Source organism: Arachis ipaensis, chromosome B5 (assembly GCF_059453495.1).
Source record: "Arachis ipaensis isolate K30076 ecotype BB chromosome B5, ASM5945349v1, whole genome shotgun sequence".
Classification (NCBI taxonomy): domain Eukaryota; kingdom Viridiplantae; phylum Streptophyta; class Magnoliopsida; order Fabales; family Fabaceae; genus Arachis; species Arachis ipaensis.
The window spans coordinates 11,124,424-11,142,250 of record NC_142440.1 but is presented as its reverse complement, the minus strand read 5'-3'; the positions used below and the strand labels follow the sequence as shown (position 1 = coordinate 11,142,250).

Sequence of the window (17,827 nt, the reverse complement as noted above, 5' to 3'; positions counted from 1 at the left end):
GGACTCTAGTAATAGTTTGGGTACTGACTCTTCTGTGAATGATATGGACGACGTTCCTGAAGAATATGCGATGGGATTTTCTGAATCTATCCCCCAACCTTGGGTGAAACCATCAAATAAGAGGGCTACTTTTGTGGATCCTCCTCTGATGAAGAAAACTTTTTTGGACCCTCCTTCTTCTGGCTTGTTATTAGGTATGGATAAAACTATGAAACCCGCCTTTGATTCTTCAGATTGTAGAGTTTTGGGTGAATTTGTTGAGAAGCCTTCATATCAAGTGGGTCCTACTCTACTTTGTTCTCGGTTGAAGCGCCAAGAATTTCCATGGACGTCTTTTAAATCTGAGGCAGCTACTCACATAAATAAGGTTTGGCAAAAGTGGGTGTTCACAATATTGTTTGAGGAGGGTGGTAGTTTTGTGAGGAGATTAGAATCAGCTGGTGTTGCCGAGGCTATTCGCACATCTGCAGGTTGGTTGTTCTCTGCCATCTATCCTCATAATTGATTCTTATAATTTCTTTACCTTGTTGCTATATGTTGAAGAAGCACTAATTGATTTCCTCTTGGCAGGCTTGGGTGTTCAGTGAAATGGATCTGATATGAGTTTACTTTGGCAGAGGTGGTGTTCTCAGACTCATACTTTTCTGACCTCTTGGGGTGAGTTTTCACCCACTTTGGAAGATGTTGTGGTTCTTCTTCAACTGCCGGTGTTTGGTAGTGTGGATCTCACTCTTCTTCACCCAGATTCTGATCTGCTTAAGCTTGCACGACATCTTCAAATGAGTTTAAGTGATGCTGGTCGATATGCAAAAGAGTTGTCCAAGAGTAGGCAGGCTAAGAAATCTTCCTCCAAGGATGAGCATCCGAAGACTCGTCGGTCCTCGAGAGGAAAAGAGGTGGTTGGCGACAAGCAAGATTCCAAGAAGAAGAAGATTACTGTTAAGTATTCTTACTCTAATTGGTCTCGTTATTTCTTTGGCGATTTCCTCAATGGTGAGTTTGTCCCTGCTCCTGCTGTTTCTTCAGATCTTAGGGAAGCTGCTTTTGTTGCTTATTGGTTAAGTAAATATATATTTTTGGGACCGGCGGATGAGTGTATGAGCCATGTGGTGTTTCTTTTAGCCTGCTTGATTGCTAGAGGAGAACGTTTACCATTGGCTCCTATGTATCTCGACAGCTTATATACGCGGCTTGATCAATTTTTCCTGCAACCCAAGATTGCTCATGGTCGCTTTCCAGTTTTGTCTTTCATTGACGAAATATTTCTTCAACTCTTTCTTTTTGAACGGTTCTCTCTGTTTGCTCCCACCCGTAAGCCCCCTACAATTCTTCCAGATAAGAAGGCAAGTCCTCGTGCTTGGATTTGGGGTTCAGCTCATCCTTCGAAATCTTTGGAGGATGTTATTGACTTGGAGGAAAATTTTTGTTTTCGCCCGTACGTAATCTCTTACCAGCCCGATGTATTGGCTATTCATCGTATATATTCTGCTTGTCTTGAGCATGACCGCAATAATATTTCCGCCGGCCAGGATGGGGTTTATGACTTTTGGCTTTTGTGTACTTCTCCTACCCCTCTTCCTGGTTTGATTGTTATGGATAGGGATTTTCACTGTGGAACTTTGATCTGTCCAGTGATCTACCGTCCTGATAGGGTAAGTCGCCAACTAGGGTGGGACCAGGATCCAAAAAACATGGAGAATATTTTTTTTCCATCGGAAAATTTAATGAAAAAGGTTCTGTTTCAAGAAGAACTCCCGAAGTACAATCCTTTCTTGGTTGTTCCTCTCGACAGGGATGGGGGAGTTACAAAGGAGTATGTGGATTACCTTATGCGTATGAAGGAGCATATCAGGAAATATGAGGGTACCTCCGTCCCTGATGTCAGATCATTTGTCCCAGTTTTGATCAAGGATCCATATTTCATGACCGGCAACCTTTCTCCTTCGACCATTACAAGTAATATTTGCTCTTTGCTGATTCTTGTTTTTTGTTTCTTCATTTATTTTTCGTCTCTCTCTCCTCTTTGTGTATTTGACTGCTGTATCTTTTGTGCTGGTGTTTTGTAGACTTGAACGCCAGGTGTTATAGACATCCACCCTCTTCAAAAAGAAAACCTGATGATTCAGTTGTTACTGCTGAAGTGGTCAAGCGTAGTAAAGTGGAGAGTTCAAATGTTAAGGTTGCAAAGAGGTCTCTTGAAAGACCACCTAGGCCTTCTGTTGATGCTACGCCTTCACCAATTTCCACTGGCTCAGGGATTTCTCCTTCTTCGACGGCAAAAGCTAAAGGTTCTTCTGCTGCTGCTTGCTTTGTTGAGTCATCACAGTCTCCTGGTAAAGCTGTGGTTAGCTTATCTAGAAGTGTTGTGAAGCGTAGGTCCCATCGTCTTTTGGGTAAAATGAAAATAATTCCAAATGCATCCTCTGATCCGGTAAATGTAGGCGATGAGAGCTCTCAAGAAAGGGTCAGTGGGGACTCTCCTAATTCATTTGTTGTTGGCGACATCCCTGACAAGGGTACTACCCAAGAAGTTGTGCGAGATGACCCACGAGCAATAGCAAGTTCCAAGAGCAATGTTGACATTGAGCCGGGTGTTACCTGCTAAGGGGACCCTACTAGACGTGTTGTTACTCCCATTCGAACGGTATTTCCTGGCGCAGGTACAACTGTTTTTTTTTTTTTGCCTCCCTTTTTTTTATTTTTTAGAAGGGGTACATGATTTTGTTCATGCTGTTTATGTGTATGTTTGTATCTTCAGCTTCTCATGCTGTTTCTGAGTCCACCTTTCAAGCTTCGAGCATTTCTGATATCACAAAGGAACCTTTAGCTAGTGCTTCTTCTGGTGTGTTCCATTGTATTTCTTTTCATTTGTCAGGCGTGCCAGCACTTTATAAGTTCCTGATGAAAAAAGGTTGTTTTGCTTTTCAGCTTCTGTCCGCGATGAGTTTGAGCATTTCAATGGCGATGCGAAGAACTTGTTATCGGAGATTGCATCCCGGGCTCCTTCCTTCTTGCTTCCAAATGACCTGAACTGCCTTTTCAAGAAGCTTGGGTACCAAGCTTTTCTGGATGCATGGGATTTCTTTACTTCACACTCCCTTGCGGACTTGTGGGGTGCTCATCGAGATATGGTAGCAAATCATCTAAAATAACCTCATCTAAATAACCTTAAGTTATTTAAATTTAGTGGTCATTGGCTTGAAAATCTTTCTGCAAAATTGGAGCCTCCACCTGGGATCTCTGATCTTGCTAGAGAAGAATTGTTGTCTAAAGAGCATCACATTCTCTCTTCTAATGTTTCTGCTCTTCAAGAAAAGGTTAACAAGCTTACATCTGAATTGAACACCATGAAGGCTAGGTTAGCCAGCGACAGCATGGAGCGAGAGCAATTGGCCAAGCATAAGGAGGCTGCTTCTTCTGCAATTTCTTACAGTGATATTTTGTGGCTGTGATAGTTTCCAGCACTTTATTTTGTAAAATATGTAATACTTTGACAAAGTATATTTTTGTCCTACTGCTTCTATGACTTTCATTGTACACCTCTTTTTGGGTGTTATGTTTCCCTTCATTTTTTTTTTATAATATGCATACTCCTCCAGGGGCTTTTCCTGCTTGTGTGATCATTTTATTTTGGATACACACTTTTTTTTTTTGCAGGGGGAGGGTATGATTTTAAGATGAGCAGGATTATCTACTGCTATTTTTTTTTCTGCCTCTTTTTTTTTAGGCAAAGAAAAGGAAGGTACCCATAACTTTCTTGCCCTATTTATGCTCGACTCTTTTTAGGAGCTTGGAGGGTGGGACACTTCACTTTTTTGGAACTATTTTGTACTGCAAATTTCTTAAGATGCATCACTCACATTTTTTGAGTGTATGATTGCTAAAGCAGTTTTCTCATGTATTGCAGGATGCTTGCAGAATAATATAACATAAACATTGGCTCTTGATAAAGAAGCCTTTTGGAATTGAAATTTGAATTACTAAAGCTGAAATTAGGCATAGTATTTCTTGACATACTTGAAATTGATGGGGCCAGTGGTTGTTCCATGATCTGGGTCCAGCAGGATACAGTGTCCGTTGGGGTGTACTTCAGAAACAATGTAAGGACCCTCCCATTTGGGAGCCCATTTTGGCAAAGACATCTTCCTCATTACTGCGTCTACTGATTTTAGCACCAGATCACCCTCTAGGAACACCCTGGGCTGAACATGCTTGTCGTAAGCTAACGCTAGTCTCCGGTGGTATTCTTCCATCTTGCTTCCCACAACTTCTCTTTTTTCTTCCAATTCTTGCAACTCAGCTTCACGATCCCTTGCCTAGTCTAACAACATCCTGGCGGTGGGTACTTCAATCTCTGTTGGCAGTACAGCTTCAACCCCATAAACCAACGAAAAAGGCGTTACTCCGGTTGTTCCATGTCTGGTTGTTCTGTAAGCCCAAAGAGCAAGTGGTAGGTATTCACTCCAATCTTTATGAGCATCGGTCACCATCTTTGTGAGTATTTTCAAAAGGCTCTTGTTAGTAGCCTCTGCCTGGCCATTGCCTTGTGGGTAGTAGGGGAAAGACTTGTGATGTTTGATTTGGTATTGTTCAAGAACACCCCACACTCTTTGGTTAACAAAGTGGATTCCATTATCGGACACTAGAACACTTGGCAGCCCGAACCTGCATATTATATTTTCTTTGATAAATCTCACTACTGCTTCAGCATTTGCTTCCCTGACAGCGACAGCCTCCACCCACTTGGTGAAGCTTTCTGTTGCAACTAGAATCCATTTCTTCCCCATTGATGGGGGGTTGATTGGTCCCACAAAATCTACCGCCCATGTATGGAATGGGTATGGTGTTTTGAGGCTATTCTTCTGCACGCTTGGTGCATGTATCAAGTTTGCATGCTTTTGGCATTGTACACACCTTTTGGCGCAGTTGATTGCATCTTCCTTCATTTTTGGCCAGAAATAGCCAATCCTGATTAGTTCATACCATAAGGCCCTTCCTCCTTGGTGTCTCCCACATACTCCTTGATGGACTTCTTCCAAGACTTTATCTTTTTCTTCATCTCGAACGCATTTTAGCATCTCTCCGGTAAAACTCTTTTTGAACAACTCACCTTTTTGCAAGAAGTAGCGTTCTGATCTCTTCGTCAATCTCTCAGCTTCTATTTTCTCTGAAGGCAAAACTCCAGCATCGAGGTACTCTATGATGGGTTGTTGCCAATTGTGAACATTACATATCTGCATGCTTTCTTTTGTTTCTTGACAAGCCTTGCAGGAAGCCTGTAATTCATCACAATGAAACTTCATTTTCGGCCAATAAATACCCCACCTCTGGAGCCTTTGGTACAAATCGGGGCCTTCTTCTCTGCAAGTGGCTCCATGCAGTTGTTCTGCTTTTTCTTTCCCTTTTTCTTCTCCTACACATTTCATGAGGAGTCCATCATTGCTTTTTCTGAACATTTTCCCATTGAGGAGGCAAAATCCTCTTGTTTCTTTGGTGATGTTGAGCGTTCTGAGCTGTTCATGTATAGGCGTTCGCCAATCATTGGTTTTTCCTTCCACAGACATCCCTTCTTCTCTGGCAGGACTTTCAGCTATCCGGTGTTCCAAAGCATGTTGTCCATTTTGAATAGTGACTCTACTCCCCAATGTTGCTAAAGCATCCGCATGCTTGTTTTCTGTTCGGGGTACATGCTCAAATGAGATCTTATCAAATACCTTCATCATACGCCACACTTGCTCTCTGCATAAGGCCAGACTTCTTTCCTTCGTGCCGTACCCTCCTAGGATTTGTTGTATTATTAGGTTGGAGTCTCCTTTGACATGGAGTTTCTTGATACCAACTTCTTGAGCCATCTTTAGACCAAGCATTAGCGCTTCATACTCTGCCTCATTGTTGGTGCAAGAGAAATCCAATCGAAACATGAAGGACAGATTTCTTCCATGGGAGTCTGTAAGGAGGACTCCTGCCCCTCCTTGAGGATTCGAGGGTGTTCCATCAAACATGAGGGTCCATGTTTCCTCTTCATTGCAAGCATAAACAGTCTCTATTGTTCCTGGAATCTGATCTGGCAACTCTTCAATCGTTGCTTTTTCAGGACAGATCGACAAGAGGTCAGCCAAAGCTTGGCTCTTAATGGTGGTAGGTGTCACCAATTTCACATCATATTCGCTTATTAGGAGTGCCCAACGACTCATTCTTCCAGTCAACATTGGCTTTTCAATTAAAAATCTGAGGACTTCATTTTTCGATACGACTTCTACTTGGTGTGCTTGAAAGTAGTGTCGGTATCTTTGTGAGATGTACACCAGAGCGAGACAATATTTCTCTGGTGAAGAGTATGTTTTTCTGGCCCTTTCATGGCTCTGCTAACATAAGCGATGGGTTTCTCTTTGCCTTCACCTTCTTGTGCAATTAACCCACTAACTGCTTCTTCTCCTACCGCTAAGTATACCTTCAATGGTGCACCAGGCTGAGGGGAAGTCATGGTGTGAGTGGACGTGAGAACGTTCTTGATCTTGTCCATCATAGCTTGGTGGTGTTGTCCCCACGTAAAGGTGTTCTTCTCTTTCAACAAAGGTCTTAGGGGTCCTAAGAGCTCCCCTAATGCTGGTATGAACCTTCGAATGTACCCCAGCTTGCCTATGAACTTCTGAAGTCCCTTGATGTCTTTCGGAGGTTCCATGTCTTGGACAGCTTTAATCTTATCCTCGTCAGCTGAAATGCCTCCTTTGTGGACTCTGAATCCCAAGAACTTTTCAGATGACACCCCGAAGGCACATTTCATGGGGTTCATCTTGAGTCTATACTTTCTGCATCTAGTGAACACAGCTCTGAGGTGTTCTGTGTGTTGCTTTCTGGATGTTGACTTGACAACCAAATCGTCTACATAGTCTTCTACAAAGTCATGCATTATGTCATGGAATATAGCAGTCATGGCTCTTTGGTAGGTTGCTCCAGCATTCTTCAGGCCAAAAGGCATGACAGTATAGTAAAAATTACCTACGGGTGTTTGAAATGCTGTCTTTTCTTCATCTCCCGGAGCCATTCTAATTTGGTTGTACCCGCTAAATCCATCCATGAAGGAGAACCTCTCAAATCCGGCTGTAGCATCTACCATTCTATCGACATCTGGCAGAGGAAAATCATCCTTAGGGCAAGCTTTGTTTAGATCTCTAAAATCCACGCAACACCGGATCTGCCCATTCTTCTTTTTCACTAGCACTATGTTGGCTAACCAAGAGGGGTGTTGTATTGGTTTGACAAACTTGGCTGCGAGTAACTTTTCGATTTCTTTCTTTACTTGAGCTTCTATTTCATTGGAGAATTTTTTAGGAGCTTGCTTGACAGGAGTTGCTCCTTTCCTCACGGCTAAATTGTGGGTCACCAGGTTTAGATCTAACCCTGGCATTTCATCATAGTTCCAAGTGAACACATCTCTGAACTCTGTTAATAATGCTATCAAATCCCTTTTCTCCTTCTCCCCTAGAGTTTTACACATGAACAAAGGCCTCGGGTGTTCTTCAGTCCCTAAATTAATCTCTTCCAACTCTTCCTCCTTCTGCTTTGCTTCATCTTGGAGTTGGACAGGGGCATTTTCTATGCTGCTTTGCAGATGTTCTTTTTTTTGTATACTTAGGATGTCGGGGCCAGGGGAGTTCTGGTAATTTTCCTCCGCTGGACCCCCGAGTTCCTATAGGATACACCACCGATATCCTCCACCTGGGAGAATTTCCTTACGAAGCCCTAGGTCTTCGATTGTTGTTGCTCGTTTTTTGGTGTTTTCTTTTGGTGCTTCCTCCCTCAGGGTGTCCTTCCGTACTGCTTTTTGTCTGGGTGTTCCAATGGTGCATTCCTGTACAGGCCTTATTTTGTTGACCCCTGGTAACGTAAGCTCTTCATAGAAACTCGCATCCACTAAATGTGCTTCTCCCGCATCAAAGGGTGTTACAGTGGCTGAGATGCTAATATCCTTCCCTCTCCAGCTAGACTTTATGCATTGATGCCAACTTGAAGGAACGCACCGATGTAAATGAATCCATGGACGTCCCAGTAGGATGTGGTAGCTAGAGCTTCCATCCACCACATGAAACTTATTATTGGTCTTTATGGGGCCAACCTCCAAGATAGCATTAACACACCCTCTAGATTTCACACCCACTCCATTAAAAGCATTGAGCCCGACTTGAGTAGGCCTTATCTGATCAGCAGAACCTCCCATTTCTAGAAATATATGAGTGGGTATGATGTTTACCCCTGATCTAGCATCCACCAAGGCCCTTCTGACCTTCATGCCTTCTACCACTGCTTCCACGTACAATGGTTTATTATGGTAGAACTCCCCATTAAATGAGTCAGGGTCCCGAAACACCAGGGCGTTTGCATGGGCCTTTGCTAATCTTGTGAGCTGAGCGTTGATACCCCCAAAACCTTTTTCATGCTTCTGAATAACTCCTATTAGAGCTCTGGCCACCTCTTTCTGAATGTGGGGTTCTAAGCCAAGTTGGTTGAACATGATTCTACAACCTCGAGACTTCAAAAGACCTCTTGTCAACGTGTCTTCATCCAAGGACTCCTCCATGGTGACCATCTCTTCTGCTTTATCTACGATCTCTGTCAGCATTACCTCTTCTTCAACGCCTATCATTCGAACATCATGTTGAGGAAAAGGAGTGTTTTTTACACCTTCTTGGTTTTGTTCCCCATTTAGGAGTATCTTCCCTTCCTTCACTTGCCTATGAAACATCGTCCTCACCACATAACAATCGGTCAACCCATGGCCCTTATTGCGGTGCACCATGCAATATCTTGGATCTCTCAAGTCTTCAGGGGTTGGTGGCTCTCTATCTGTTCTGGGGTTTAATGTTCCATCCTCAAACCATCCATTTACGACAACCATGGCCTGAGCTCTGGAGAGAGGTAGTGGGGGTGGAGGACTGTTTATCTTTGCACCCCTAGAATAGAAACTCCTTCTGCCCCTGCCATCAGCGGCACACACTTCCAGAGGGGAAACTTCTTTATATCTCCTTCCATTGCGCTTCATTACCTCGGTTATGTTAGATGCTCTCTTTAAGAGCTCAAAGAAAGTGTTTATGTTGCTCATAGAAAGATAAATTTGGGATCCATCTTCCACATTTCTAATACACCCGTACACCAATTGTGGCTCTGGGAGAGTGTCTATATAAAGTAAAGCTTGATCTCTGTACCTCTTGACGAATGCAACTAATCCTTCTCCTTGTCTCTGTTTCACTCTCCCCAGGTCCTTGATGTGCATGGAGGATTCCTCTTCCAGGAACTTGTTGCAGAACTCCGTCACTAATTGCTCCCAGGTGTTGATGCTACTGGCTTTCAACTTGCAATACCACGTGAACGTCTTTCCTGTCAGTGATTTTGAGAACTCTTTGATCTTGAGCTCTTGGTGGTTCCTGAACATCCCGAGATCGTCCAAGAATAACAGGATGTGTTCTTTGGCACTTCCAGCACCATCAAATTTATGAAAGGTAGGTGGTTGGTACCCCTTAGGGTATGGTTTTGCCAAAATATGATGCCCGAATGGTGGACTTATCTCCCAAGTGGGTTCACTTGCTTCTCCTTTGTCCTTTAGAATACGTGCCAACTCCCTACGAGTGACTGGAGTGTTCTTGTCTTCCTCCATATTCTCCTAGTTCGCGAATGGAGGCGGTGAGGGGGTTCTATACCTCGTTTGATCTCTAGCCATAATTTTCGTGATCAAAGCTTGCATCTTTGTTTGGTTGTCTATCATATAGTTGTACACATGAGCAGGAATGGTTACATGAGTGTGCATGCCAGTGGTACCTCCAGCATGGGGTGTGAAGAAATTTGTATAGGCATGAGCTCCTTCTCGTCCTGCACCCAGATTCTGCTGCTCCATGTGTTCCTCTTCTTGGTTGTGCCCGTCCTTGTCTTGAGGTGATCCCAAGCTGAGGTTGAGATCCTGAGGAGTTATTGAGCGTCTCTTAGGTGCTCGATTCTGCCCAGGATGAGTATTGCTAGATTCAGCCATCACGTCGAAGTGTTCCTCCCCAGTGGAGTCGCCAGATGATTCGGGTGGGTTTCGTGAGAAATAGATTAAGTGAAAAATAATAGTTAAGGTGAGAGATTAGGGGTAAGTAAACTTGTGAGGAAGACACTTCTATTAATGGCAAATAAGCAATACAAGAACTAATAGTGAGGAAGAGAGGTGGAGAACAAGTGTTGAGACCTCCACTAATGTCACAAGAGGATGAACGAACTTTGTTTAAAGTGGACAGGAATGGTTTACAGAGAAGAGAAGCTCTCAGAAGAGGATGAAGGTGAAGGTGAAAGTAAAGGATAAAAAGGGTTTCAAAGTCTGTGAAGAAGAAGATGATCAAGGTGAAAGTGAAAAGTGAGAGTGAAGGATGAAGGATGAAGGAAAAGATGATTTACAGAGGTGGCTTGAGGTCCTTTTTATAGCATAAAACCATGATGAAGAGGACACCACTTGGCCAATGGTTTTAGTCTGACATTTGGTTTACTGCTCTTTCCAAAATATCTTTAGGTATTTGGGATCACCTCAAGTCTTATCAACTGAAAAGGGTAGGAAGTTGATTCCCACACGTTAAACTAAAGCTCCTGACATGTGACATTAGTGAAGGGACATCTAGTTTGGTTTTCTTTCAACTAGATGACACCTTTACACTCCAAATCCAACCAATCCACTTCCACCAATATAGTTCTCACTGAAGAGAAATTCAACTCCTCAAGGTGTTCTTTTGGGTTCCATCCTTTTAGCCCAATACCTTTAGGAGGAACTTAACTCTTTTTTGACCATGTTTGTAGGTCATTATAAAAATTAATGATGTACAAAAAGGGTTTATATTTTTAGTACACAATCATATATGAATAGGAACGCCTTCTGCCCCTGCCATCAACAATCATATAAAAATTAATGGTGGAGGACTGTTTTTGTTAGGGCCCTTAGAATAGGAACGCCTTCTGCCCCTGCCATCAACAACACACACCTCCAGAGGGGAAACTTCTTTAGATCTCCTTCCATTACGCTTCACTGCCTCAGTTATGTCAGATGCTCTCTTTAAAAGCTCAGAAAAAGTGTTTATGTTGTTCATAGAAAGATAAATTTGGGATCCGTCTTCCACATTTTTAATACACCCGTACACCAATTGAGTGTATATACAAAGTAAAGCTTGATCTCTGTATCTCTTGATAAATGCTACCAATCCTTCTCCTTGTCTCTGTTTCACTCTTCCTAGGTCCATGATATGCATAGAGAGTTCCTCTTCTAGAAACTTGTTGCAGAACTCCGTCACTAATTTCTCCTAGGTGTTGATGCTATTGGCTTTCAACTTGCAATACCACGTGAATGCCCTTCCTGTCAATGATTTTGAGAACTCCTTGATTTTGAGGTCCTAGTGGTTCCTGAATACCCCCAAGGTCATCCAAGAATGACATGATGTGTTCTTTGGCACTTCCGGTACCATCAAATTTACGAAAGGTTGGCAGTTAGTACCTCTTAGGATAGGGTTTTGCCAAAATATGATGCCCAAATGGTGGACTTATCTCCAAGTGGGTTCACTTGCTTCTCCTTTGCCTTTTAGAATATGCGCCAACTTCCTACGAGTGATTAGGGTGTTCTCGTCTTTCTCTATATTCTCCAAATTCACGACTGGAGGTGGTGAAGGGGTTCTATACCTCGTTTGATCCCTAGCCATCATTTTCGTGGTCAAAGCTTGCATCTTTGTTTGGTTGTCTATCATATAGTTGTACACATGAGCAAGGATGGTTACATGAGTGTACGGACCAGCGGTACCTCCAGCTGGGGTGTGAAGAAATTTGCGTAAGCATGAGCTCCTTCTCCTCCTGCACCCAGATTCTGCTGCTCCATGTGTTCTTCTTCTTGGTTGTGCCCATCCTCATCTTGAAGTGATCCCAAGCTGAGATTGAGGTTTTGAGGGGTTACTGAACGTCACCTAGGTGGTCGATTCTGCCCCGAACGAGTATTGCTAGGCTCAGCTATCACGTCGAAGTGTTCCTTCCCAGTGGAGTAGCCAAGTGATTCGGGTGAATTCCGTGAAAAATATATTAAGTGAAAAATGGTTAAGATGAGATATTCGAGGTAAGTAAACTTGTGAGGAAAACACTTCTATTAGTGACAAATAAACAATACAAGAACTAATGATGAGAAATAAGGATGAAGAACAAGTGTTGAGACCTCCACTGATGTCACAAGAGGATGAATGAGCTTTGTTTAAAGTAAACAGGGGTTAATTAATTGTTGTCGGGTGTTCTGGTGGAACACCCGAATGCTTGCTTGTAAAGTTGATGAATAAAATGAAGAACAATGAGAGAAATTTGAGGAGAGAAAAAGATGGATTTTTTTAGCTTCTAAGCTTCAGAAAAAAAAGTCTCTTTAAGAGGTAATTTGGGATCTTTTTATAGTGTAAAACTATTTTGAGGAGGGAGTCCATTGTCCAATGGTTATAGTGTGATATTTGGCCTATTCCTTTTACCCCAAGACTTGTTACTAAATAAGATAGTTGACAAAAAATATTTTTAGGTGTTTCCATCACTTCAAAACTTTTTAACTAGAAATGGAAGAAGTTGATTTTCACAAGTTAAACTAAAATTCTGTTGGGTGTCCATGACAAAGAGGTCCATGACAAAGAGGTGTATGATGGGTAAAAAGAGTGCTCATGACATGTAACATTAGTGAAGGGACATCTAGTTCGGTTTTCTTTTAACTAGATAACACTCTTTACACTCCAAATCTAACTAATCCACTTCCACCAATTTAGTTCCCACTAAAGAGAAATTCAATTCCTCAAAGTGTTCTTTTGGGTTCCATCCTTTTACCCAACATCTTTAGAAAGAACTTGACTCTTTTTTTTTTATTATATTTTTGGATCATTTTTAAAATTATTTATGTACAAAAAATTTATATTTTTAGTACACAATCGATGAGATATGTAATGGGGCGTAAAATCATAAATAATATTTAAAATATCTATTTCAGTAAATAAAATAATTAAAATATTTATTTTAAAAAAAAATCCTTAACTTCAACCCCCACTAAAATTCAATTGAGCAACTGTTAAGAGAGCAATGTGGTAAAAGAATAAAAATAATTCGAAAATTAATTCTTATAATTTTGTTTTCCCTTGTCAATTATCAAATGTTACAAATACTTCAGGAAAACATATCTCAACAATTAATAGTAATGCTAAAAATTAAAATAACACTGTTAAAATGTTCGTTTTTCTAATATTCCATTTTTTATTTACATGGCAATAAAATTTGAATTTAAAATCTTGTACATGTTATTTAAACTCCTTACTATTAAACAACGAAGAATGCTAAAGGCTAAGATAATTTATTATTTTTTATTATTATTTGGACTAGTGAATTAATTACTAGACTAATCTAATTTAGCTTATCATCGAGCTATTTTCTTGTGGCTTGGAGCTAATTGACTCGCTTAACCTTAGCCCACATTGGGCGAATCCACAAACCTTGGGATTGCACATTGATTTTTTTTTTAATCTTTTTGTTTCTTAATTAAATGAGTTAGCTGATAGTCCAAAAAAGCTAGTCGTGACCCATCAATAAATTGACTAAAACACCACTTTCTCTTTTTTTTTTTATTACGTCAGTGTTAACTGAAACACCTAAAATGATCCTAACTCGTGCTGTGTAATGTATCGGCCCAGTCCATTCCAACTAGAAAAAAAAGTCATCATAGAGTGAACTGATGTGTATGTAGTACTAGTACCAAAATTACAGCCCTTAGTTGGTCTGGGATATTGATGGTTGGTTTGAGATCTTCTCACGCCCTAGTTCCTGCTAAATTGCCTCACTAGACCAAATTTAGATAAAAATTGATTGGATGCAGATGATATGGTTTTATTATTCAAAAGACGCATTCTCATCGGCAAAAATATATTGTCAATTAGATAAAAAAAAAAAAAAAAAAATTTGTCAGAAAGTAATATTTTAAATGCACTTGATAGGAATTTTTGAAAGAAATGCAACAATAATAATAATGAAAAGGGAAAGTATGAGAAGCCAATGAAATATTTGTACAATGTGTACAATGGAGGTTTAGAGAGTATCAGAGATATAATCATTAGTGTTAAGAGTTCTAGATCCGAAAGGTCAAGAGTTTGATCATTGGTGAATCCAAAAATCAGTTTAAACTTTTGGGAAGATGTTTATTATCCCTAATACTTGGATGGTTATTCTAAATAATATGAAGATGTTCATTTTGTAAAATAGTCCATTGTCTCCTTAACGGGACTCTAATAAAAATAGTACAATGTACTATATCAAATGCAGAGTTTTAAGAATTATTTTTAAACAACTTTATTTTTTAAGTCATAAAAATATAATAGATTTTTTCATAAATGTTGCTAACTTGTGATTGACAGTAATTTGATGCTAAAATAAATGATGAATTTTATAGTGTCTATAATTTAATATTTAATTTTTACTTAATTTATTTTGAGGAGGGTTAGAAAATAGTAACTTTTGTGATTTGTATTTATTAAGTAGCCATTAATAATATTTTTAATGATATAAAATTTTATCTAATGGTATGGGATTATTCACTTTTCTTTTGCTGGTTACATACCGACCAAAATTTAATAAAGTTGCTATCCTCCTAGACTTTTTCATTTATTTTTTGTGATAAATTTTAAAGATTTGAATCCTCTAAATTTTGAATTTTACTTTAGAGGATAAAATGTGATCTTTTACCATTTATTTTATAAGTGGAATCAAAAAAAATATGAGAGAGAAATTATTGAAAGGTAAGAAATCACACTTTATCTTCTAAAATAAAAATTTAAAATTTAAAAAATTTAAATTCAAATTTTAAATATTTCAAATTAATTTTTTATATATTTTTAAATTAAATATTAATTTATCATTTTTTTTTTTAGTAAGTTAACGATACCGTAACAATCACCAACATAGATTACCAAAAAGAATATAAACGATAGTACGTAATATATAGGGATAAGGGCAATGATGGTGGGTTTAATGAATGAGAAAAAGTTGACTGAGTAAGAGTTTCAGGAAGGGCAACATACACAAACTTCATTGGAGGGTTAGATTCGACGCAGTGTTCAAACTAAAAAGACACTTCAGTTTTACTGTTCTGAACCGCACAGTGTCCGGTTCAGACACAACAGTACAGTGATCCAACATCGGCATTGGACCAAAACAGAGATAGAAAGAGAGAGACTTTGCCTCTTTCCAATTACCAAAATGCACCTACGACTTACTCCCTCTCTCATATCCTCTCCAATGAATACATTATCAGCAATGCTACTGGCCATCAATTTTTGTGATTTGTAGCCATCTATGATGATTTTGTGTGAGATTGATGTGAAATTTCATCCAATGACTCACTTTTTTTTACTGGTTAGATGCACCAGAATTTAACAAAGTTGCTGCCCCTTAGACTTTTGCATACATTATTATCTGCATATGTGTATGAATCTCGATCTTGTGATGTGAAAATTACAAATACGTGAAGGGCTAATACTACCACTACTATAAAAGCTTGATACATATAAATAAAAGGCCCAAGTTATAAAGCCCTTGTTTGCAAATCAAACGGTCAATAATCATGGTCAACATCAACTAGATATTATAATGACTAACATGAAAAGTAGTAGTGAGGCTACAAAAAAAAAAGGTTCATATGTAACTGAAAGAGAAAGTTAAAGAAAGAAGCTAAGTCCAAAGAGAAAGCAAACTAAGAATATAGAATTATCCCATTCTCACTCCATCCTATGCAAATGCAAGACGGAGAATAGGAAGCAAACAAAACGGGAAAAAAAAGATCAATTTAAAATTAAAAAGAAAAAAAAAACATCATATTGACGAGACCACAACCATCGCAATCAAAAATATCTTCTACATCATCCTCATCGTCATGATCATCGTAAAACGTTGACGTATATAACTGCTTGGTTTGGTTGGAGGATGGATGGATGGATAGATTAGATATTAGTACTAGAAAGCTACCTCCTCCTTCTTTGAGAGAGTTGTGATGTTTTTGGTTCTGTTATTATATTGTTATTCATATTTGATGATAACGTTGTTCTTTCTTTTCATCTTGTGAAGTCGTGAACGAGGCTTGTTCTGTCAGTAACGTTGAGCCTCCACGACAGGAACGGAATGCCGTTTTCGGAGTCCCGGACATCACCGTCGTCCACGAAACGGAACTCGCTGCCCATCGCCGCCGCGGCCATCTTCTGGCTCTGCGAATGTGCGTACCACGAGTTACTGTTGTGGTGGCTGTACATCTGCGATGAATCCATCACGCCACCAGAAGCCGCGGCGGTGGTGGCGGCTGCTGCACTGGCCCTCCTCTCCTCTTTCTTGAACCGTATGCCACAGGCATTGCATAGAGACTGCAATTGACCATTTCAATAAGAACCAAACACGAACAGAGAAGTTTGTAATAAGATATTTGATTTAGAAATATATGTACCTTTGGGCCACGGGGGCCATTCCTCCAGAGCGGTGTAGAAGTGGTGTCACAGTTGGCGCAACGACGAGCGAGGAGAGGGTCGGCGTTGTTGGAGGGGCGGTTTGAGGAGGACTTGGTTTGAGAGTGGTTGTGTTTGGTGGATTGTAGCAAATCCCAGCAGAAGTTGGAGACGGAGGAACGACGTTCATGGCGGGTACGCTTCTCTTCGTCTTCGGTGAAACGGGTGGAAGGGGTTCCGAGGGAGAGGGTGCAGTCGACGGAGGATGAAGAAGAGGAGGAGTAAATGATATCATCAGGTTGATCGTAAGGGTTGTTGTGGTGGTTGGGCATGGAGAATAGCATGGAGAAGGAATTGGTGGTTGTTTGGCCATGGAACATAGCACATGTGCAGGGACCCATGACGTGCCCCTGATGAGTAGTTCCGCTGCAACATCGATGATGCATCATTGTTGTTTCCCTTCTCGGAATTTGAATTTAGGAGATGATTGGTGATGAGGCAGTTGTATGAGGAGGCCTTTTATTGCAGATCAGGCGACAAGTACAGTACAGGGGAAAAGGGGGAAATGGGGGAAGCTAGCTAAGTAGCAAGTGCAATAATAAAATGTTTGAAATGGAATGGTAATTGTAAGTTGGAGATAGATAATGAATGAGGGTGGGGGTACGGAGAAATGAGAAGGGCTTGTTGTCTGCTAGCTTGAGAGGTTTATAAAATGGCGAAATACCAGTCAGCAGGGGTGCAGTCCACGTTGTCGTTAATTGCAAATGGAGACTTATATATATATGGTGGGGGACTGTGTTGTTTTTTCAGGAGAGGGACCCAGTGGTGGGGGAAGAGAGAGAGAGAGAGAGAGAGAGAGAGGCACTATTTGTGACTTTGTATGAGATTTGCCCTTGCGTACTTTCAATTTATAGCAATAGGGGTAAGCAGTGAAATAGAAAGAAAGGGGGGAAAAGGGGGGGAGTGTGGTCAAAAGAGGGCACGTGACTAAGGTGGGGGAACAGTCTTCCACGGATCTGCCCTTCTCCGATCACGAGGACATGGAGCCATTGTTAGTGTCTGTCTCAAACCCAATACAGATAGATACATCAAAAACCTCTGTCCGTATCCGTATTCTCTGCCTCTGCCACTGCCACCCTCCCAAGGAAAATGGAATACTACTACTACTCCTACTCCACTTATTCTCACGCTCCCAACCCCCCCTCTCCTCTACCCTGCTCTAATCCCAATATTTTTTATTTTCTTCTTAACCCTCATATACCCTTTGCCCTCCCTTCTTGGTAATCCAACACATTCATTCACTAATCTCAATGCCTTATACAACAACCAGTATA

General features: G+C 40.7%; 3 protein-coding genes across 3 annotated transcripts; all 3 read right to left on the bottom strand.

Annotated features, from left to right (window-relative positions):
• Positions 1 to 4,316: 4,316 nt before the first annotated feature.
• Positions 4,317 to 6,209, bottom strand: LOC148563374 (uncharacterized). Its single transcript, XM_088486778.1, has one exon. It carries the CDS (start codon positions 6,207 to 6,209, stop codon positions 4,317 to 4,319), a length of 1,893 nt encoding a protein of 630 aa, XP_088342904.1.
• A 47-nt stretch (positions 6,210 to 6,256) lies between these two features.
• On the bottom strand, positions 6,257 to 9,652 carry LOC148563373 (uncharacterized). Its single transcript, XM_088486777.1, has 2 exons — positions 7,820 to 9,652; positions 6,257 to 7,690 (listed from the first exon to the last, which is right to left on the bottom strand). Exons 1-2 carry the CDS (start codon positions 9,650 to 9,652, stop codon positions 6,257 to 6,259), a joined length of 3,267 nt encoding a protein of 1,088 aa, XP_088342903.1.
• Positions 9,653 to 15,620: 5,968 nt separating this feature from the next.
• LOC107641689 (GATA transcription factor 18) lies at positions 15,621 to 17,368 on the bottom strand. The gene is made up of 2 exons (XM_016345162.3): positions 16,496 to 17,368; positions 15,621 to 16,415 (listed from the first exon to the last, which is right to left on the bottom strand). Exons 1-2 carry the CDS (start codon positions 16,940 to 16,942, stop codon positions 16,113 to 16,115), a joined length of 750 nt encoding a protein of 249 aa, XP_016200648.1. The 5' UTR covers positions 16,943 to 17,368; the 3' UTR covers positions 15,621 to 16,112.
• Between the last annotated feature and the right edge of the window lie 459 nt (positions 17,369 to 17,827).